At 39.6% G+C, this 23,450-nt stretch overlaps 1 protein-coding gene and 1 pseudogene across 1 annotated transcript; one reads left to right on the top strand and one right to left on the bottom strand.

The window, feature by feature from the left end:
- Window positions 1-3,751: 3,751 nt before the first annotated feature.
- On the top strand, window positions 3,752-4,681 carry LOC116887348 (olfactory receptor 1361-like). Its single transcript, XM_032888941.1, has one exon. The coding sequence runs from the start codon at window positions 3,752-3,754 to the stop codon at window positions 4,679-4,681; it is 930 nt and encodes a 309-aa protein (XP_032744832.1).
- A 1,469-nt stretch (window positions 4,682-6,150) lies between these two features.
- Window positions 6,151-22,526, bottom strand: LOC116887629 (annotated as a pseudogene).
- Between the last annotated feature and the right edge of the window lie 924 nt (window positions 22,527-23,450).

A 23,450-nucleotide genomic window follows, 5' to 3' on the forward strand; every position in this document is an offset into this window, starting at 1 on the left:
AAAGATGAGTTATAAGTAATTTAAAACAGGAGGATGAACCAGGTTAAGAGACTGAAGATGAATTAGAGATCATTAGAAACCAGGGTAGTATTGTAGGTCTCTTGAAAGTCAAACAACCAAAGACTTGAAGTGAAAACAAAGGGTTTTCAATTCAGCTGTGTTTTTGAGAAATAAAGTAATATTTTGATGACTGAAATTTAAAGCTAACATTTATGAGAGTTATTTTGGCTCCCCATATCATTTTAAAAGAGGCCATGTTCTCCTGATCTCACTCTGAAAATCTTTCGTTCCCATCTTCCATTGTTGCCTTCTCTAGGGAATGACTAGAGCTGTCTTGTTTTAGAGCTTTTAGGTGAGCTTTCAAGTTGCCATATGAGATCACTCCAATTATTTTATGCAGGCACTTAATGATTGATGTCAGCTTTCCTCTTCACACCACTTTCATTGTGTCCCATAATGTTAGATATGCTGTGTATTTGTTTTCATTGAATTCTAGAAAGACTTTAATTTCTTTATTTCTGTCTTGACCCATTTTTTCACTCAGTAGTGAGTTGTTTGGTTTCTATGAACTTATAGGCTCTCTTTTGTTTTTGTTGTTGATATCCAGGTTCACTCCACAGTGTGCTGATCAGATGCAGGAAGTTATTTCAATTTTCTTGTGTACAAGGAGACAGTGCTTTTTGTCTTCCTTTAAAATAATATTTTATTGTAAAGTACATGTATGTATATTTGTGTTTGTATGTGGGCATGTGTGTCAGTGCCCACAGAGGCCAGAAAAGGGATTAAAGAGCTTGGAACTAGAGTTGCAGGTTCTTGTGTGTCACTTGATTTGGATGTGGGGAGCCAAAATCAGGTCTTCAGGAAAAGGAGCAACACTCTTAACTATTGTCCCATCTTTCTAGCCCCAAATACAAATCTCTAAGGTATACCATCCAACTATAAAGTTTTGTTAATTATTTCATGTTACATATACAGATAACACAACTGCAAGCTGTTTATGAACAAGATTATGTGTCTTTGTCTTCTGTTAGAGTAGAGCCCTCTCTATTGCAGTAACAGAATTGAGTTTTTCCTAGATCTCCATTGTTAACCTATTCTTCTCATAAAGGGAAGAGTAAAAACATAATTATACAGAAAGTACAGTGAAGAAAAATACAGGTAAGCTGTGAAAAGATGGGGAATCATAATAAAAAGGAGAAAAGAAATGAGGAAAGAAATAACGAAATAAAGAGAAAAAGAAGGGGAGAGAGGGGGGAAGGAAGGAAGGAAGGAAGGAAGGAAGGAAGGAAGGAAGGAAGGAAGGGAGGAAGGAAGGAAGCAGGAAGGAAGATTGAACAAAGGTTTGGAGCACCCTCTCTGTCAGCCTATGTTTTACTAGTACATAAAATATTTTCCTCCACACTTTTAAGATATTCTTTCAGTTCCTTGGTGGGTTTTAAAAGCCACTTTTGTCTTTGGAACAGAGTCATGTTTTTCTTATTCCATCCGTCCTCAACCAGGTCATGGGAAGGTAACATTCAGAGTAGCATCTTATCCTGAGGACTAGTAATAATTTTTACAAAGCCATGCTGTTTTTTACATTTTTAAAAGAAATGATGGCCTCTACTCTCAGGAAATTCACATAGAAGAAAAAAATTATATGTCACAGAAACTAGAAACCTCATTTAGACAATATAAAACTGAGCACCAGGTCATCCTGTCTATATATTTTAAAAGAAGTAAGATAATAAATGGTAAAGTATTCAATAACAGTTTAAAAGTGGACAAGAAGATAAAATTATAAAATAGTTTTGAAATCCTGGTCAAATTTGATGAAAGATGAAGAATTATCAGGTGAGAGGAACTACGGTGATTAATGTTAACAAGAATGCACAATATATAGAGTGAGAATTAGAAAAACTATGGGTGACCAAACAGAAAGACAAGACTGCCTAGCTAGGGGTTGTCAGAGGCACACCAATAAGTTTGCAGTGAGCACAGTACAATATATTTAATTACTAGGAAAAAAGAGACACTAGAGGTATTTGACCAATAGAGTCAAGGCAAAACTGAAATGTTTGCAGCCTGAATAATAGTAATTAGAATAAATTAAGTGTAGCCAGTTACACTGTTGATGTAGTAAGTTTTGATTGAATTGATGAGAAATGTCCACGTTAGGTAAGAAACGGTGATCAAGGGGCTGAAATGTACAAGAGTTTGTGGATAAAAACACTGTTTACATATGTGGGAATGAAAGACATGGATGCAACATGTGTTCAAGTCATACCAGCAGAATAACACCTGGAGAAAAAGTGTTTCCTTCCTGAAATACTAAATGAATGGGAAAATTCATAACTATTTGCTAATTTTTTATGGTAACTACTAGGCATACTTTGAAGAGTAAATTTAGGTTCTTCTTTGTTCTGTCATAATATGGTGTCTCATTTGCTTTTGAAAGGAGGCAAATACTAACAATACCTTACTAAATATTTTTTTAAAAATACATTTGGTTATATCCTCCATATCACAAGATGGTAATCTATGATGGTGCAAAGTAAATCTGCCAATCAAAGAACCATGACTTCCTTGGAGAGAAACCAAGAAGGCAAGGGTAATCCCATGGTTCAAAACCATGTATTATCTCTCAGTCATAGCACAGCTTAATGAGGTAAGGAGATTAGGGAAACTGAGGATGATTGTGGTGGAAACTTTGGTTGTTTTTTGGATTAGGTAGATACACCATGATTAGACACCATTGAGAGTTTTTTAAAAAGAGTTACCAGAAGTCATAGAATCACACTTTCCACATCGTCCTGTGCATTGCTCTCTGCTATCTCAGAGTTCATCAGAGGGGTTCTTACATCTTTTACTTGATTTTGATTCAAAATGAATATTTTTATTAATTATTTTATAATATTATGTTAACAACAGAAATTGACCATGATATAAAATGATACTGAGAAGTGTGAATCTTGCTGGTAGCCCATTCAATGTGGACAGTGAAGCATGATAGAGTTTATGAGACATTCCCAGTTCAAAATACTTAGAGCCGGGGTTGGGGATTTAGCTCAGTGGTAGAGCGCTTGCCTAGGAAGCTCAAGGCCCTGGGTTTGGTCCCCAGCTCCGAAAAAAAGAACCAAAAAAAAATACTTAGAGCCTTAGAAGACACACAGGACATATACAGTTTCATAAAAAATATGTTTATCCTGGTAACGTCTTTTAAACAAATAAGTAACACGATTTTATTTTTTTGAAGGAACTCCCTTGGCATCATTGTGAACAATACATTATTTGAGGCAAAAGTGGTCACAGTAAGTCACTCAGCAAAACAGCAGTATTTTACTCTGTCTGCTGAAGCTGCAACCAGAGCGGTGACTCTATGGATGGACAGGAACATTTATTGAAATCCCACTGTGAGCAAAGCACTAAGCTATGTACTAAGATAAAGCCTCTGCCTTCAAAGGAATCACAGACAAATAGATTCACAGGAATGTGGTTATTCAACCAAGTAACACAATGGTTAAATAGCATATCTTTCTCCAAGAGAATTCCCAGAAGCCACTCAACAAATTGTCTTTATGTCTCCTTAGGGAGCCATTTTTTAATGAACTCCAAATCTTGTCCTTCCCATTAATAGTCTAGTTTCCATTGCTCAATAGATTCTGTGAGGGAGACCCATTGCCAAGGGACCAGGTCTGGGTTCATGCCAACTCTTGCCTACAGTCAGAGAACTGTCTTCATACCAATTCCTACTTGAATAACAAGACCCAGGATGAACTGTAGTCAGGCTCCTGACTTTATCCTCTTGGGACTATCTGGGGAACCAGAAAAATGGCAGCTTTTCTTTAGCATCTTCCTTGCTCTCTACTTGTTGGGCCTTTTAGGGAACCTGCTCCTTCTGTTAGCTATTGGTGCTGATGTCCACCTCCACACCCCCATGTATTTCTTCCTCAGTCAGCTCTCACTCGTGGATCTTTGCTTCATCACCACCACAGCTCCTAAAACGCTGGAGACTCTGTGGACTGGAGATGGATCAATCTCATTCTCTGGATGCCTGACTCAGTTGTATTTCTTTGGTGTTTTTGCAGATATGGATAACCTGCTTCTGGCAGTCATGGCTATTGACCGCTATGCTGCTATCTGCCACCCACTGCTCTATCCACTTGTCATGACTCCTTGTAGATGTGAGATTCTGGTCAGTGGGTCATGGGGAGTTGCTCATTGTGTGTCTTTTGTCTATGCCTTATTGCTCTCTCAGTTATATTTTCACACCAATCAAGAGATTCCTCATTTTTTCTGTGATTGTCGGCCTCTCTTATGGCTTTCCTGCTCTGATACTCACCTCAATGAGTTCCTGATGATGGCTTTGGCTGGGGTTTTAGGAATCAGTGCAGTTCTCTGCATTGTAAGTTCTTATGGTTGTATTTTTTATGCTGTGGCTAAAGTTCCATCAGCGCAGGGGAAAAGAAAAGCTCTAGCCACATGCAGTTCTCACCTCTCTGTAGTCCTCCTATTCTACAGCACAGTCTTTGCCACCTACCTGAAGCCCCCATCTAGTTCTCCCTCCTCTGGGGAGGTGGTAGCTGCTGTCATGTATACTCTGGTAACTCCCACTCTGAACCCCTTCATTTATAGTCTGAGAAATAAGGATGTTAAGAGTTCATTGAGAAGGACCCTGAACATGGAGAAGTCTCACAAATAAGGATCATCCATCAGGAAGGATCATACCTCATATCACTACCACACATGCAGAGTGAGTCAGTTAACACCATGACTCAGGGAAAAAAAAATGATTCTTATGGCTAATCTTCAGTGTTTTCTTGACTGAATTCGGAATCACACAACTTTGGGCATTTCTGTGAAACTATCTCTGGAGAGATTTCACCAAGAAGGAAAGATTCATTTGAATGCACATGACACCACTTGTTCCATAAAATTATCCTAGATGAATTAAATAGAAAAATTAAAAACCTAACTTACTATAATTATTCATCTGTTTTTGCTTCTTGACCACAGATGCAATGCTACCCCATACTCCACCCTTCTGACTTGCTTTTCTCATCCTGACCTATTGTATTCTTCAAACCATGAGTAAAATGAAACTTCCATTCTTAAATTGCTTGTCCGGTGTTTTGTAACAGCACCAAAACAAGTAACAAATAAAGTGATCTATTGGAAAGATTACTATATTGGGTCTGATATTCTTTAGTTTGTCTTCTTATACTCATATTCCTGATGCATGACTATCCATTGCAATCACTACAACCATGGGATAATTTTAAGAATTTTTACCAGTGGTTTAGTAAAAACAGCCCCCTGATATTCTTATAGGTTTTACTGCCTCTCCTATGCTGGAGATCTAATGCATCAAAGTTTTTATGCCTTTTTATAATATCCTTCCTCTAGCTGATCCAGAATACTACTGACAAATCATGTTAAAGGGAGCTTTAGTGTTCACAGAACTTATATCACAAGTGAAAAGTCAACAAGCTGGTGAGTCTGACAATAACCTAGGTCAATATGAGCATGACGAGAAAGAATGTAGTTTTATTCTATCTTCTAATGGAGAACATATTACAGGATTCCTTTTACAATAATTTATTATTCTAAATAAAGATCACAATAAAAGCAAATAAAAATAAAATAATTTATTAAAATAAAAAATAAAAATAAAATAATTTATTATTGTTATTTTGTGTGTATATATTTGTAAAATTATTTATGACATATCACTTCTGGGAAATCACATTGGAGGTACCACCATTAAATTTGCATGCTCAAACCAAATACACACAATGGGAAAGAAATCTTAAAATGTCACACTGCAATAACATAAATGAACATTGTTCTAGATTTGTGTATGTATTGCTGTCTTGTTTCTATGGTTTTATTTCATTAATCATTCACTGCAGTGCTACAGACAGCAACAAGCTGCAGAATGGCAATCCAGTACATGTGTTCATTGTATGATCAACAGACTACAGAGTGATAGCCCAGTACATATATTCACTGTGTGATGATCAAATAAGAGCCCTGTTTATGTTGTATGCAGTAAATAACTCACAGTAATTTACATAATCTTTTAAACTAATATCTGAAAATGGTCTATTACTTTCCCTCTGAGCATAGTTCAGGAGACCTAAAGGGGAATCTGAGAAAGAATATAGTTACTCATCTCCAGCTGATTATGGAATACTTTTCAATCAAGACATTGAAAATCCAGTAGAAAATCTTCACTGTCCTCCTCCTTAGGTCACATTTAAATTGTTTACAGTAGAGAAGCCTTCTTAGTACTTGCTGTAACTCCTAGTTCTTCAAGGTATAGATGCCACAGTTGAAGATGGGGATGACCACTTTAGTTGTAGATCAGGGCAGTGACCATGGAGTGGGGGGCTGGGAATGGACAGCAGAGGGCACAGTGCACAAGACCATGAGTGTTCCATAGAATATGGACACCACAGTCAAGTGACAGGAGCATGTGGGAAAGTCTTTGGTCCTTCTAGTCCCTGAGGCATCTCTCAGCACAGTCACCACAATCTCAGCATAGAAGATCAGAACCAGCTCAAAGAGGATATTCAGGAAGGCAATGGAGAGAATAAATGTAGTCACCTGAGCTACTCTGATATTTGAGCAAGCCATCAAAGGTGAGAGAAATCACAGCAAAAGTGATCAATTTGGTTGGGGCCATAGAATCTCAGCTGGGCCATCAGAGCAACAACTAGTCTATCTAATATAGAGCCAGACATCCAGACTGTGGGCACCAACTCCAGGCATTGTTGTGGCCCCATCAGGATGGATATTATAGGGTGTGACAGGTTGCAAGGTAGCAATCATATGTCATCGCAGCCAGCAGTAAATACTCATCTGTATCCAAGAGCCAAATATGAAGAACTGGAGCAAGCAACCAGTCACTGTAGATGGACTTTTGACTCTTTTATGGATTCCTTTTACTACTTACTCTCTTCTCCACTCACATCCCTTTTAATCCTTTCAATCCTTTCTCTAACTCCTCCAATGGAGACCCCATTCAGGTGGGGCAAGCTCTGAATGGACATTCCTTCAGTCTCTGCTCCAAATTTTGTCTGCATATCTCCTCCTATGAATATTTTTGTTCCCCTTCTAAGAAGGACTGAAGCATCTGCACTTTGGTTGTTCTTCTTGAACTTCATGTGGTCTGTGGATTGTATCTTGGATAATTCCAGCTTTTGGGCTAATATCCATTTATCAGTCAGTGCCTACCATGTGTTTTTTTTGTGTGTGTGATTGGGTTATCTCACTCAGGATACTTCCTAGTTCCATCCATTTGCTTGCCTATGAATTTCATGAAGTCATTGTTTTTAATAGCTGAGTAGCACTCCATTGTGTAGATGTAGGACATTTTCTGAATCCATTCCTCTGTTGAAGGGAATTTGGGTTCTTTCTAGCTTCTGGCTATTATAAATGAGGCTGCTATGAACATAGTGGAGCATGTCCCCTTGTTATACGTTGGAGCATGTTTTGGGTATATGCCCTGGAGTAGTATAGCTGTATCCTCAGGTAATACTATGTCCAATTTTCTAAGGAGCCTCCCAGACTGATCTCCAGAGTGGTTGTGCCAGTCTGCAATCTCACCAACAATGGAGGAGTGTTCCTCTTTCTCCACATCCTCGCCAGCATCTGTTGTCATCTGAGTTTATGATCTTAGCCATTCTAACTGGTGTGAGGTAGAATCTCAGGTTGTTGACTGAGGATGTTGAAACATTTCTTTAGGTGCTTCTCAGCCATCCGATATTCCTTATCAGCTACACTTTCTTAAAAGAGAAAATCTCTGCTTCTTCAGCTCTTATCCTTCCTTAAACTTTTTCCTTGTATAAACTTCTTATTTATAATTCTGATATTTCAAAACCTTTTACGTACAATTCTATCCAGTAATTGTGTCGTGTAATTCTAGCTCCACAGTTTGTATAGTCACTAATACATTCCTTCACATGTCACTTGCAACATTCTTCAGATGTCTGCTAGATGTAACCCTCAATCACAAAGAGTTCCTTTCCAAAAACTGCCAACTGCTACACGTGAACTGAAAATTTGCTGGAATCTCATAATCACTGTCCCCTAGTCTCCTTTATCTCAATAGTCTCTGAACTCTATGTTATAGTCACTAAAGTATCATAAATTCCCATATATATATATATATATTATAAATTGAGTCCATTTTTGTTGTACATGTATATGATTTCAGGACTGACCATCCTGCATTGGCAAAACAATGGGTGGATTATTTATTCCTGGGAGACTCTAATTCTTCCTCCAGAAGTTATTGATCTTTGTCTAGGTATGGGACCACACACAAATTTCCAGCTTGCATGTTGATATTGCCATTGTTCATGTCTTGCTTATGGAGCCATTTCTAGGCAACACTTTTTTACAACAGAACACCAGGTATTCTGGCTTTTTCAATTTTTTTCACCTCCTGAGATGTTCGTTAAACTTGTCATTAGACAGGAGCTGGGATATAGATGTATGCATTGGACCTGGGATCCCTGTGGTCAACTGATTTCTGTTCTATTTTTGTGATGATCTCTGTGACGGTTTGAATATGCTTGGCCCAGGGAGTGGCACTATTAGGAGGTGTGGCCTTGCTAGAGTAGGTGTGGCCTTCTTGGAGTATATGTGGCCTTTCTAGAGGAACTATGTCACTGTGGGTCAGAGCTTTGAGACCCTCCTTCAACCTGCCCATGAGACAACTCTGGTTTCCCTTTAGAACAAGATGTAGAACTCTCAGCTCTTCTAACCCTATGTCTGTCTGGATGTTGCCATGCTTCCCACCATGATGATAATGGGCTGAACCTCTGAACTTGTAAGTCAATCCCAATTAAATGTTGTCCTTTATAAAAGTTGCCTTGGTCATGGTATCTCTTCAGAGCAAGGAATACTCTGAGACAGTTTTCATTTGCTGTACAAAGAGGCTTCTTTGATGACGGGTCATAGCTAAATTTATCTGTGGGTATAGGGATAAGATTTAGAATTTAGTAAGGAGTTATGTTGGTTTAGCAAAGTGGCCACAGTTGATTCATTACTAAATAATATGACATTCACTAGGCCAGGGAAGCTGGCTAGGTTTTCATTACAAGGTATGACTTTTCTGCTGATTAGTGGACTTTATGTCCAATTAGACAGTATTTGGTTGCCACCAACATATGAGTACCATTTATTGAACCTGTGTGTATATCTTTCCATGCTGCCCATTGCTATGCAACAATACAAAGAGTTGGAGGCTGGAACTCAGGGCAGAGCAGAGCAGAGAGGCCATCTGAGGGCTACATGGTTGAGAGGAGGTGGCTGGAGAGGTAGGGTCAAGTTGGGATTATTAGTTCAGGAGACTGCCCCAGAAAAAAGACTAAGACCTTATATTATACAGATGTCTCCATGTCGTAATTATTAAACCCCGAGTAGCATCCATTCATAAAAAACCCACAGTAGCACAGCAGCAGCAGTAGTTTTTCTCCTCCTCCTCCTCCTCCTCCCCCTCCTCCCCCTCCTTCTCCTCCTTGTTCTTCTGCTACTTCTTTTTGTGCTTCTTCTTGTGCTTCTGCTTCTTTTTGTGCTTCTTCTTGTGCTTCTGCTTCTTTTCTCTTGTGCTTCATCTTCTTGTGCTTCTTTCTCCCTCTTCTCTCCTCCTCCTCCTCCCCTCCTCCTCCTCCTCCTCCTCCTTCTTATGCTTCTTCTGCTTTTGCTTTTTGTTCTCCTGCTCCTGCTCTTGCTCCTTCTGTTATTCAAGACAGGGTTTCTTTGTTTATCCCTGGCTATCATGGAACTTGCTTTGATCATAGATCAGTTTGGCTTTGAACTTGGAGATCTGCCTACCTCTGCCTCCCTTCTCTATCATGAGAGAGTGCTGGATTAAAGGCATGCAATGCCACCACCTAGCCAAGCTATGAGACTTCACCGAAATCCTCCTGTGAACCCATTGAACCCATCTGACCTCCTCCTGTGGATCTAATGAACCCACCTGAGAGCTGCTCTCAGTAAACCTTCCTTTATACTTTAATTTGACTCACCTTCAATTTATTACTTAGTAGAAGAAACCTATGAAGTTCTAACATCTGGGGATGAATATTCAGATAGTTCACCATTTGAGGGCCATATTGAAATGTCCACATTCTGGGTTGGGGATTTAGCTCAGTGGTAGAGCGCTTGCCTAGCAAGTGCAAGGCCCTGGGTTCTGTCCCCAGCTCCGAAAAAAAAAAAAAGAAAAAAGAAAAGAAAAGAAAAAAAAAAGAAATGTCCACATTCCATTTAACGGAGCCTGTAGCTTTGTGGCCATATCATATTGTAAAATGCAGTTGGTCTAATTTCATAAGTCTCTTTAGTCTATCACAGTCTTGATACAGTTTAAAATTCCCATGTATAAAGTCTCTTCTGAGACTTGAGGCAATCTCTTATCTGTAACCACCTGTAAAATCAAAAGCTCAAATCAAACTACAGACTTCCAACATACAATGGCACAGAATTTACATTACCATTCTAAGGGAGGAAAGAGGGCATAGAGAAACGGTGAAGCCTTAAAATTACTAAAGTAAAATCTCCAAACAAAATAGTTTAATCCATCACTCTATTTCAGATAACTGCCAATACAAAATTACTAGAGCATCAGGGCTCAGTCCTTGTTCCCTTCCTCATCTTAGTCATTCCCTAGGAGGTTTAATCAATGTTCAGGATATTACATACATATAACTCACATGGCATCACATTCCAAATCTATTTCATTCTACTGAAGATCAAGTGCAGAATAGATGACTACATCCCAAACCATGGAAGATACAGCACTGTCAAATCCCAACCACAGTCTGTCCTCCAGCTTTCTCCTGAATCACCCACAAAAGACTGAGTGCATTAAACACATGTGGTTTGTGAGTTTTCATGTTTTAGTTCCTTTCAAATTTGCAAATCTTCCTCTTTTAATGACACAAACCACACCATATATCCAAAAGTTAAAAAAATAAAGCTATATCTACATCCTTATTTTCAACAGGGAAGTAAGGAGCTGCTCATAGAAACCTAAAGTTCTACAAGTGATGAAGAAGTCCCAGATCCCTGTGTGGTACAGGTGAGACAGGGAGGAGACACAGGTATGAGGAACAGACTCAGTCCTCAGTGTTGGTCTGGGCTGCTCACTTTGTCTGTGTTGACATGAGACAGCATGAGATGCCAACTGCAGAAAGAGAAACAGGTGGACTTAGATTCATAATAGAGAAGAAGAGATCTGAATACATCCTGTAACACTCAGTCCCACACAAGGCAGTTCTTTTATACTGTGTGTCTTAGTCAGGGGTTCTATTCCTACACAAACATCATGACCAAGAAGCAAGTTGGGGAGGAAAGGGTTTATTCTGCTTACTTCCACATTTCTGTTCATCATCAAAGGAAGTCAGGACTGGAACTCAAGCAGGTCAGGAAATAGGAGCTGATGCAAAGGCCATGGAGGGATATTACTTACTGTCTTGCTTTCCCTGGCTTGCTCAGCTTTCTTTCTAATAGAACCCAAGGCCACCAGCCCAGGGACAGCACCACCCATAATGGGCTGGGTCCTCCCCTGCTTGATCACTAATTGAGAAAATGCCTTACAGCTGGGTCTCATGAAGGCATTTCCACAACTGAGGCTCCTTTTTCTGTGATAACTCCAGTGTGTATCAAGGTGACACACAAAACTAGCCAGTATACTGTGGAAGAAAATAGAGGAAATTCAGACTATTCTCTGGGAGTGGAGATACTCTAAAGAACTCAACTCAAAATGTCCCAGTGCTTAGCGTCCCCATAATCCGTGAGTCTATTTTCTGTCCCACTGCATGCCACAGGTTAGGCCCTGCAAGTTCTTATTCTTCTAGATGGTGAAAGAATCATCAGAGCCTTAATCACTGTTCCTACCTGTAACAAAACAAATGAGACTCTATCAGACACCACAAGATGAGCTGCCAGTGTTGTTCCATAACTCCTGTCTATTTATCCCATAACAGGCACCATCTTTTTTTTTTTTTTCTTTTTTTTTTTTTTTTTTTTTTTTGTATTTTTTTTTATTAACTTGAGTATTTCTTATGTACATTTGGCAAACATTCCCTTCCCCCCCCTTCCTTATGGGTGTTCCCTCCCCACCTCCCCCCATTGCCGCCCCTCCCCGACAGTCTAGTTCACTGGGGGTTCAGTCTTAGCAGGACCCAGGGCTCTCCTTCCACTGGTGCTCTTACTAGGATATTCATTGCTACCTATGAGGTCAGAGTCCAGGGTCAGTCCATGTATAGTCTTTTTAGGTAGTGGCTTGGTCCCTGGAAGCTCTGGTTGCTTGGCATTGTTGTACATATGGAGTCTCAAGCCCCTTCAAGCTCTTCCAGTTCATTCTCTGATTCCTTCAACGGGGGTCCCATTCTCAGTTCAGTGGTTTGCTGCTGGCATTCGCCTCTGTATTTGCTGTATTCTGGCTGTGTCTCTCAGGTTCGATCTACATCCTGCTCCTGTCGGTCTGCACTTCTTTGCTTCATCCATCTTGTCTAATTGGGTGGCTGTATATGTATGGGCCACATGTGGGGCAGGCTCTGAATGGGTGTTCCTTCAGTCTCTGTTTTAATCTTTGCCTCTCTTTTCCCTGCCAAGGGTATTCTTGTTCCCCTTTTAAAGAAGGAGTGAAGCCTTCACATTTTGATCATCCGTCTTGAGTTTCATTTGTTCTAGGCCACTAGGGTAATTCAAGCATTTGGGCTAATAGCCACTTATCAGTGAGTGCATACCATGTATGTCTTTCTGTGATTGGGTTAGCTCACTCAGGATGATATTTTCCAGTTCCAACCATTTGCCTACGAATTTCATAAAGTCGTTGTTTTTGATAGCTGAGTAATATTCCATTGTGTAGATGTACCACATTTTCTGTATCCATTCCTCTGTTGAAGGGCATCTGGGTTCTTTCCAGCTTCTGGCTATTATAAATAAGGCTGCGATGAACATAGTGGAGCACGTGTCTTTTTTATATGTTGGGGCATCTTTTGGGTATATGCCCAAGAGAGGTATAGCTGGATCCTCAGGCAGTTCAATGTCCAATTTTCTGAGAAACCTCCAGACTGATTTCCAGAATGGTTGTACCAGTCTGCAACCCCACCAACAATGGAGGAGTGTTCTCTTCTCCGCATCCTCGCCAGCATTTGCTGTCACCTGAGTTTTGGATTTAGCCATTCTCACTGGTGTGAGGTGAAATCTCAGGGTTGTTTTGATTTGCATTTCCTGATGACTAAAGATGTTGAACATTTCTTTAGGTGTTTCAGCCATTCGGCATTCCTCAGCTGTGAATTCTTTGTTTAGCTCTGAACCCATTTTTTAATAGGGTTATTTGTCTCCCTGCGTCTAACTTTTTGAGTTCTTGTATATTTTGATATAAGGCCTCTATTCTGTTGTAGGATTGGTAAAGATCTTTTCCCAATCTGTTGGTTGCCGTTTGTCCTGACCACAGTGTCCTTTGCCTTACAGAAGCTTTTGTAGTTTTATGAGATCCCATTTGTCGATTCTTGATCTTAGAGCATAAGCCATTGGTGTTTTGTTCAGGAAATTTTTTCCAGTGCCCATGTGTTCCAGATGCTTCCCTAGTTTTTCTTCTATTAGTTTGAGTGTGTCTGGTTTGATGTGGAGGTCCTTGATCCACTTGGACTTAAGCTTTGTACAGGGTGATAAGTATGGATCGATCTGCATTCTTCTACATGTTGACCTCCAGTTGAACCAACAGGCACCATTCTTAATGGCAGTCTGAGTATAACTGCTGCTCCTTTCCCCTGTGTAAAGAAAAAACATGGATAAGAGGCCAGGAAGATAGCATGGTTAAGATAGTCTAGTGAAACACCTTAAACCTAGCACAAGGGAATTTACTAGAACTAGGACTGCAGACTCAGGGAAAACACAGCAAGATATGAAGGAAGTGTAATAAACTTTCTGTAGGGTCTTTCCTCAGCAGGGACCTTCCACTCCTACTTTTGACTCTGGATGAAGAATATGGCTTTTATTTCCCATGTTCCCATGTACAGTAGTTTGTCATCACAGAGACTCAGGTAAGGTCAGCATTTGTTTGAGATACTGCTTCCTAGCATGTGTTGCTTATGATGCTACATTAGTGTGACTTTCATTGGTGTATCTGTATGCTTGTGCATGCAAACATGTATGCTATTACCTATTTTGTAAGATAAAGTGGCCTCTGTGATACTTTTATGTACCTTAGTAAACACCTTTTTAAAATGAAAGTAAATGTCTTTAGATGACTAAAAATATTCCAAAAATATTGTAATTTTGATTTTATAAAATTTAATTATTTGGTATTCAGATGCAAATTGTTTAAATTGCATATTTTGAGTCTGTACACAGTTGGTTCATATCTGTAATCCAGTACTAGGGAGGCAGAAATAGGAGAATCCCTGGTGATAGCTGTTCTAACCACATCATTAAGATCCCATCTCAAAAAGAGAGAGAAAGAATAGAGGAAGACACATAGAACTGACCTCTGTCTTACACACACACACACACACACACACACACACACACACACACGCTACACACGCACACACGCACAAACATGCACACATGTAAACAAACATGCACACATACACACACCTATACATACACACATGAACACATGTAATGAGCACATAGCTACATTATACACACAAGCACTCATTCACTCATACATCATACACTCATAGACAGACAATAAAATACAATGATAAAATAAAATAAATCATAGTGTCATTTAAGGTGGTTGGTCAAAGGTTTTCCCAGAGAAGAGGCAAGGACAATTCCACCTAAGACCTAGAGTCTACAGGTGAGGAAGATGATTCAGGCTACGTTTTTGCTTACTTGCGCCTCTCCTCTTGCACACCACAACAGTAGTAAGCACACCTCCCAGGGGAACCAGACCAGCAATGACTACCATGATGATGACAGAGGATTGAGAAGATCCTCCTGGGAAAGGAGTGGAAAGTGAGGATCCTGATCCCCAGTTCTCATCCCTGATCTTGATCTAGGCTTCTTTCCTTGACTCTGTTACCCTTACCCATCCTTACTCAATTTCAGGGCAGAAGAATGGGTTAGCCCCTCATGATGCACATAACATATGTATCTCTGCTTCTCTCCAGAAGGCACCACCACAGCTGCCCATTTCTTGAAGGTTCCATCCCCCCGAAGGCCTTGTTTCCAAAAGCTCCATGTCCTGGGTCAGGTCCTTCCCATCTCTCTGCCAGGTCAGTGTGATGTCAGCAGGGTAGAAGCCCAAGGCCCAGCACTTCAGAATGATATCTTCAGATCTAGGGTGATAAACCACATGTGCCTTTTGGGGGGTTGAGGAGGAAGTATTGGAAATTTTAAGCATTTTGCATTCTTTTTGGGGAGTCATTGCTGCTCATGTCAGCTTCCTTGGAATGGACAGGATTAGGGAAAGGAGGAATGCAAACACCTTTCAGGAGCCCAGATTCAGGGATCTAGCATGTTCTATTCCTTGGAATGTTCTAAAAATCAAGGTGGATAGTTTTATGTCAACTTGGCATAGCTAAAATCATATTAGAGGAGAGAAACTCTGTTAATAAAATGCCTCCAAAAGATGAGACTGTAGGCAAGTCTATAGGTCATTTTCTTAAATGGTGATGGGTACTGGAGGGCCCAACTCATTGTAGGTGGTACAGTTGATGGGCTGCAGGTCCTGGATTCTATAAACATGCAAGCTGAACAGGCCATAGGGTGCAAGCCAGGAAGGAGCACTTCTTCATGCCCTATAGATCAGTGGTTTGACTTTCTATCTTGACTTCCTTCAGTGATGAACAATTCTGCAAGGGTAAGCCAAATAAACAATTTCTTCCCCAACTTGCTTTTGGGCATGATGTTTCTTTGTAACAGTAGAAACACTAAGACAGCATCAAGTAGGAGTCTTCAGATTTCTCATCTCTATTCTTGATTGGGGAGAGAGAGAGAGAGAGAGAGAGAGAGAGAGAGAGAGAGAGAGAGAGAGTATCAGTCCTGAGAGAGGCAGCATCAGTGGAGTGTGACTCCCAAAGATATTGGGGGTGGGCAGAGAACCAAGCCCGAAAGAGGTCAGGGTTCACAATGACTGAATGGAAGTGTTTGGTTGTTTATTTCAGGGTGTTTTCTCCTTCCATCTAGGGCAGATTCAATTGTTCTGAAAGTAGGGTCAGCCCTGGAGGCAGTCATTGTTTGATGTTGGATCAGGAAAGCCAGTAGCATTCTTTCTCCTCCTATGCAGTATTCCAGCTGATCCAGTATTTCCTCCCTTCCCAGACAATAAGGACCTCATTTGTATAGTTGAGGAGATATCTTTGCTTACTAAAAATGGTTCCTAGTTGTTCCTCATACCTGCACATTGCAGAGTCTCCTTTCCATTCTGCAGGAATCTATGGAGCAGCTCCAGGCACTCTCCATCCACGTAGGCTCTGAAGTATTCTGCTGTACCATCTGACTCTAACTTACTCTTTGTGATCTGAGCCACCATGTCTGCTGCAGTCCAGGAGCTCAGGTCCTCATTCAGGGTGATGTATTCAAAGCCATCATATGCTTCCTGATAGTGTGTTTCAAGAAGGAGCGCATGTCACCCTACTTAGCAGCTAATCATCCACTGCAGGATGTCAGAGCCTGGCCACAACAGGGCTGTCAGCCAGTGTCACTCCCCAGCCCTTCTCTTCCCATCCCCATGATTTGACCTAAAACAGAAAGTGAAACTGTTTCAGCATTTCTGAGGGCTCTGAAGCCTACCCCCATACCTGGAATGTGGTACCTGGGGTTACTAGAGGTCTGTAGTGGAGGCATGTAGGAGTCCAGCCCACCCAGGTTAACTCATTTGCCTATAGTCAGTTGTACTAGCTGAACAGTGTCTAAAGGTAAGCTCTGATTCTTTGAATAATGTTCTTGACTCTGAATTTCAGATCCTCTCAATACTCTCGACCTTCCTACTCCATCCAGGGTCTACTTGTCTCCATCTTTGGAAACTCTTCATTGCTATCACAGAGCATAAACTGCCTGTCATCTCTGTAACCTACAGAGATGTACTGTGCCTCCCCAGGACCCAGGGGTGACAGGGCAGTTGTGAAAAAGCACAGTGAATGTGAGTGTAAGAGAGGTATAAGGTGAGATCAGGACACTTTTCTAAGAATGCAGGCAAGTGCAGGAGTGTTTCTGGGGGTGGTGGTGGAGAGGGTTTGGCAGGACAAGGAGCTCAGGACAGGGTGGGGAAGGGTCTGTTCCTAAGCCCTTGCTCATCTTCTCTGTGGCTGTTTGCCACTGGACCCCTCAACTCACTGGGGCCAATTTGACCCCAATAATAGCCAGAAGAACCACTACCACCAGCAGGAGAGTGCAATCTTTTGAGTTCCCTATCCTTCCAGTGGTAGTGCTGATTGGATTCATCCAACTGTAATAAGAATTGGGCAAGTGTCACCAATATCCATGCAAAAATATCAGGCAAACTTTAAGTTACAAAGAAGTGAAATTTCCAAGGAAATGGAGGATTCTCCAATGCTATTTTCCTACTCCTTTGACTCGCACCAAGAAGAGTCAAATGTAGAACCTGGGCTTTGCCTTGATGCCTGTTCTCCTACATTGAGTACTTAATGTCACATTTCCTAGAGCCCTTCAAACATTTCACTATCTCTGTATGTTCTCCAAAAGAAACAAACAGACAAACAAACAAACATTTTTGTTCATTTGTTTTATGTGTACTGATGTTTTGCTTATATGTTTGTTTGTACTCCAAGTGAGCACCTGGTGCCAGCAGAGAATAGAAGAGGGCATCTGATCCACCAGAACTGAAGTTAGAAACCCTATTTATCTCTATGTGAGTGCTGGAAATAAAACCTAGGTCCTCTGGCAGACTCCATGGATAACTTTTATTGGTTCTGTCTGACAGTAATTATCACATTTGGAAGTTAGAAGTGTCAAGGTCCTGTTTGGGGATGCACACTTGTAAACCCAGTCTCAGAGAGGAGTAGCCATAATGGAATTTGGAAAGAATTCAACAAGGTTTTTCAGCTAGGGAGTTCAGTACTGAGAAAGAGGGAAGGAAGAAAGAAACAGGAAGGGAAGGAAAGAGGGAGGGAGGAAGGGGGAGGAACAAAGGAAGGGTAGGACAAAGGGGAGGAAAAGAGAGAGAGAGACAGGAAGGGAGAGAGGAAGGAGGGGGTAGGGGAAGGAAATGGAGAGGAAGGGGGAGAGAAAAGTATGGAAGGGGAAAAGTCCTGTGTATGGCTTTGACTAACATAAATGGAAACCTTGTTGATTCTACAGGCAGGGCAGTCTTCTACTCTGCAAAACATAGTTTTAAGATGGGAGGTCTGCAATCTGGTCAGTAAACACACTAGAAAAGGGATCCTTGGTTCCTCCTAACAAATTCACTGGAGCTCTGGTGAAAAATCTGCCAAGAGGTCTTACAGTCAGACCTTTTGGATATTAAAAGTGGAAGCCCCTGAATTTTTTATATCTGCAAGCTCTAAAGTCCTCCCATCCCGCTGGGGATCCAAGCAAGAATTCTTGAGAGTCAGTGTAGGCACAGGAAACTGACTTGAATACAGATTTATGAACATAATTAGCAATTTGGTTGCAATGTAGGGTGAACAGTGCTGGAAGGTAGAAAATAAGGACAGTATTAAAACAAAAATATTGAGATGAAGTCTAATGAATCTAACGTTGATTTCAATGGTTTAGTGAATTGACATAAATATATTATTACCCAACTCACACTCAGAAATGTTAATAAAATAAAATTAATATCATATGAATATTATATGAACAATATATTATATTATAATGTATTATATGAAGAGTACACATTATATAAACATATTATATTATATATAATGTGAATAATATATAATTATTAAAAATATATAAAATCATGTTTTAATTATATAAATATTATAAATATTATTAGTATTATATGTAAATTACATGGATATATAGAAATATTGTTTAAAATAAAATTAATTAATAATAATTGCACTGTTTAAATAGGCACACTTTCCACTAATGCCAAGTTTCTATATAAACACCAGTTTCCACAGGTAAGTTAACCAAACACTCACCCCCATTGCTCAATATCCATGCTGTTTTGTCTTGTTTTATTTTTTGAGACAGGGTTTCACAGCCCTCACTTACCTGGACTTGATTTGTAGATAAGGTTGGCCTTGAACTCACAGAGATCCTCTTGCTTCTGCCTCTTGAGTACTGGAATCAAAGGTGTGCACCACCTGTGTCAGGCTCAGTCTCCATGTTTGATCATAAATGATTCACAGGATCTGTAGAAAGTAGCAGAAAACTCATTATTTGAATTTGCAGTATCTTACTCTATGTTTCATGACCTTTTGCATTCACTATATGTTTAAGTTCTTAGGACTAGGACTGCTCTGGTGCTGCCCCATCTTTGATATTATTACCATTTTCACCCTTGTAATTGGCAAAAGGTCTTACCAAAATTTTATTTTTTTTAACATCAATGAAATTACTAGAATACAAAGAAAAATAAATGACTTGATTCTTATGGGAAAAGAAATTTGGACAGAATGATTCCTTGGAGAGAAAACCCCAAGATGTTAATGCTCTAAGATGCTGCTGGGGAAGTATGAGAGGGCTCATTCTGGTCTTCCCTCTGTCAGAACACAAAGTGAGATCTGCTGAGATTGGGTATTATAATTATAAGTAGGTTCTTATGTCCATTCTAAAGTATGCACAGCAGCTTAGACTTAAGGCAAATGTAATATTGGGAGAAAAATTTCTCTCTCTCTCTCTCTCTCTCTCTCTCTCTCTCTCTCTCTCTCTCTCTCTCTTCCTTTTCCCCCTTCCTCCTTCTCCCATCCACAATTCCTTCCTTCCTTAGACAAGGTGTTCAATAGCCCAAACTAGTGTGGATATCTCTAACTAACTCTTAGAACTCTCTACTAAAAAATATTAATTCAGTTATTTGTTTCTCCCAGTCTGCCCCTCTCCCCCTCCCTTTCTCTTCAGAAAAGGGGAAGCCTCCAATGAATATCAAACTGCCTAGGCATTTCAAGTTGCACATCTACTGAAGCTAGACAAGGCAGCAGAGTGAGGGGAAAGGGATCCAAAGGCAGGTAACAGAGTCACAGACAGCTACTGTCCCCACAGTTATGAATCCCACAGGAAGACCAAGCTGAGCAACTGTTACATATGAGCAGAGGACCTAATTCATCCACCTCCTGAGAGCTTGGCTTATGTGGAATGTGTCTTCACATCCATTTTAGGGTCTTTCCCCTCTCTGATGAAAGGAAGTTCATACCACAGCAATGGGTGAGTGAGGGGAACTGGGGGCCATTTTTGACTGCAGTTAGTAAAAACTATATCATAGACAGAGTAGGTTCACTGTACAAGTCACTATCTGGAAATCTTTTATTTTCCTAATTTGTTCATAATTTTTTCCATGCACTCTTGGTGTGTTTGGGATTTTCAGATCTCAGAATAGGCTGTGTGATCAAGCATATGATATGTAGTAAATATGTGGTAGGATGTTGGTGTGTGACTTTAGTGGATCTAGTATTTTGTCTGGACACTTGTATTCATGTAAGAATGAGAGGAGATAAGAAGAAGGGAGAGAGAGAGAGAGAGAGAGAGAGAGAGAGAGAGAGAGAGAGAGAGAGAGCAAAGAATTAGAGTATTCATCTCTTAGTATCTGTTAAAGTCAATGATCATCAGAGAAGCAGGTTCTGCTCCAGTGCTAGTAACAAGTTAGGTTGTGTTTGTGTTAAATAAACACATGACTCTATACTAGTGGTTTTAGTGGAAGAGGGAGGATTCTTTTATCGGAAACATGAAAATAATTTGTGAAGTATATCCTTGGTAGGATATACTTCTTACAACATTTCTTTTATATAACCCCAAATTGTTGGCCATGTGTGCCTGTTTAGTATGATTCATGATTCTTGGAATGCCCATCATCAACGGTTACATTTAGAACATTTGTCCTATATATGTGTTCATGGTAGGCATCTCCTTGTTTTCTGTGTTGAATCACTGATAATGTAATGAAATTTCCATACTGATTTTGATGCTAACTAATCTGAATATGTCATGTAGGACAACAAAATGCCCAAACAATTATCCCTCTTTTGCTAAAGTCATTTACATAGTCCAGGACACAGATCACTTTAGTTCTGATGTGTTGTCTCTATGTGCTCTGATGATCATTAAATTTAGCATTACAATCAGGATAATCTTGTGGATAAAGTATAGATGCAAACTATGGTAATAGGTAAATGTGATCTCATGAGGTTTGTTATCCAGCACTGAATAGGTAACATTAGGCTCTTTATGAACCCAGTAAGTCACAGAGGGCAGGTAAAAATGAGAGTTATTGTTTGGGATTCTGAGGTTACAGTCTTAGAAAAAAACTAGAAAGCATTTTTGTTTCTTCCTAGAACTTGAATTCCTGTTGAAAATATGTAATGAAACTCAATACACCAAATTAAGATACAGTCTATTGATAACAACTGATCAGGGAAGGACAACAATTGCGTGCATGCGTGTGTGTGTGTGTGTGTGTGTGTGTGTGTGTGTGTGTGTGTGTGTGTTTATATGAGATAATCAGAAAAACACTGAGTTTAGGACAACTGGTGCTGACTTGGTTGAGTTCAGTGTGGTTGAGGAAGGAAGTTGAAGAGCATAGAGACATGTGTAAGTAAAGGGGGAAGGTGGTGCATGGTTTTCTAGTTCACCACAGCGTGTTAAACCTTCAAACAACATGAGAGGCACTGGAAACCTCAGATCATTAGACATAGGTAACAGTGATCCAAGATGGGGTTTAAAAGAAGTATTACTTGGACATGAATGGAAATAATATCATTTGGAGACTCCAGATGTATTTTATACTTATCAGTGAATGCATCAGGGGCATTATTCATTCTACACGTCACTTATGATAGCAATGAATGGCTAAAGATATTCACAATTTGAATTCCACTCAACTTTTGCATGGTATTGGAACTGCAAAGATTTGAAAGACTATGCTGTAATTAAGAAAATCTCCAATGATTGTATGCTGTGGCAAAGAAGACAAATGTGAACCTATACTTAGAATAGCTGACTATAGAATTATTGAAATTTCTACTTTGTGCCTTTTGCTGTATTGCTCTTGAGTGAAAGGGTGTGTAGAAATAATTTCTCTTTCCTAGATTGCAAAGTCTAGACCATGAGACACCCCAAACCTCAATGTTCTTGAATATGATAAGTGGACTAAAAGTTGTGTATACCTTGCACATTTTTCTATTTTAACACTCTAGTCTTGTACAATTTCTCCTTCCTATTTGTAAACACATGATTATATATATATATTATATATGTTGAATATATTATATGCTAATAATTTGCAAAATCAATAACGTTGTGAAAGGTGTGCATTCCTTGTACCTTACTCCATCTGCCATCGAAACCCTTTTCCCAGAGATTCTGATCATTAGTTGTTTCTTCTTGTGAGTTGAGAGGGTTTTTCTACCCGAAAAAGAAGATTCAATGAGAACTCTCAGCCCATTGACCATCTTGTACTGAACCTTGATTTTCATCATTCAACATATCATCCTGGCATTCTGAATGTATGCCCTATGTGTGCATCTGTATTATATATACCTAAAAGCATGTATGCTTTTTGCATTTTTCTGAGTTTATATAGTAGTTAAGTTTTATTTTGAGCACATTTATATGCACATATATGCTTAAATTCTGCGTATATTTCCTTTTATAAATGTAATAATTTAGTCATAGTTTTCAGTGATTAGATTATTTTCGTTCACTTGTGTTTAAAATGGTCAAATGAACATAATGTCATAATATGTAATTTTCCACATGTTCAGGGACTTGTACAGGTAAGCTGTAATTGTAATACACATGATTGAAAACTTACAGTGCTCACAGAGTCGAAATTTTATCTTCATATAAATAGTACAAAATCCTGTCCTAACAAATTCCTATTTTAATATCTCAAAAAAAAAACCAGGTTATTTTTTTAAACATTTTGTTGTTGTCAAACATATGAGCCACAATCCTAACTATAGTCTTTGCAACATGCAGTATGACCGTAAACAATGCAGACATGGTGTGTTCCTGTAGTCTGTTCTTCCAAAGGTAACAAATTATAACAGAAGACACAGGGAGGTTAATAAACTGCTGTGATTCTTCACTCTAATGATTACCCAGCTGCCCCTGCACTCATCCATTCTATGTTTGTGTTTACATCTTCATAATTTCATCATGTGTCCTTACAGCTACGACTCCACTGGAAATACAGAATAGTGTCTTCGTGGGGATCAATCATTATCCTTTCATGTCCACAGCCTTATATCGGCCCCTTCTTACACCTCATTCCACAACGTTGGATACTACTTATCTTTTCTCAGTTTCTAAACATTATCCACTTAAAAACATGCTACACTAGCTACCTCATTCAGGATTATATTTTCTAGTTC

Source organism: Rattus rattus, chromosome 18, assembly GCF_011064425.1.
Source record: "Rattus rattus isolate New Zealand chromosome 18, Rrattus_CSIRO_v1, whole genome shotgun sequence".
Taxonomy (NCBI): domain Eukaryota; kingdom Metazoa; phylum Chordata; class Mammalia; order Rodentia; family Muridae; genus Rattus; species Rattus rattus.

Excerpts from the sequence above, each read along its gene's own strand:
- LOC116887348 (XM_032888941.1), top strand. The coding sequence starts at position 3,752 with ATGAACTGTAGTCAGGCTCCTGACTTTATCCTCTTGGGACTATCTGGG.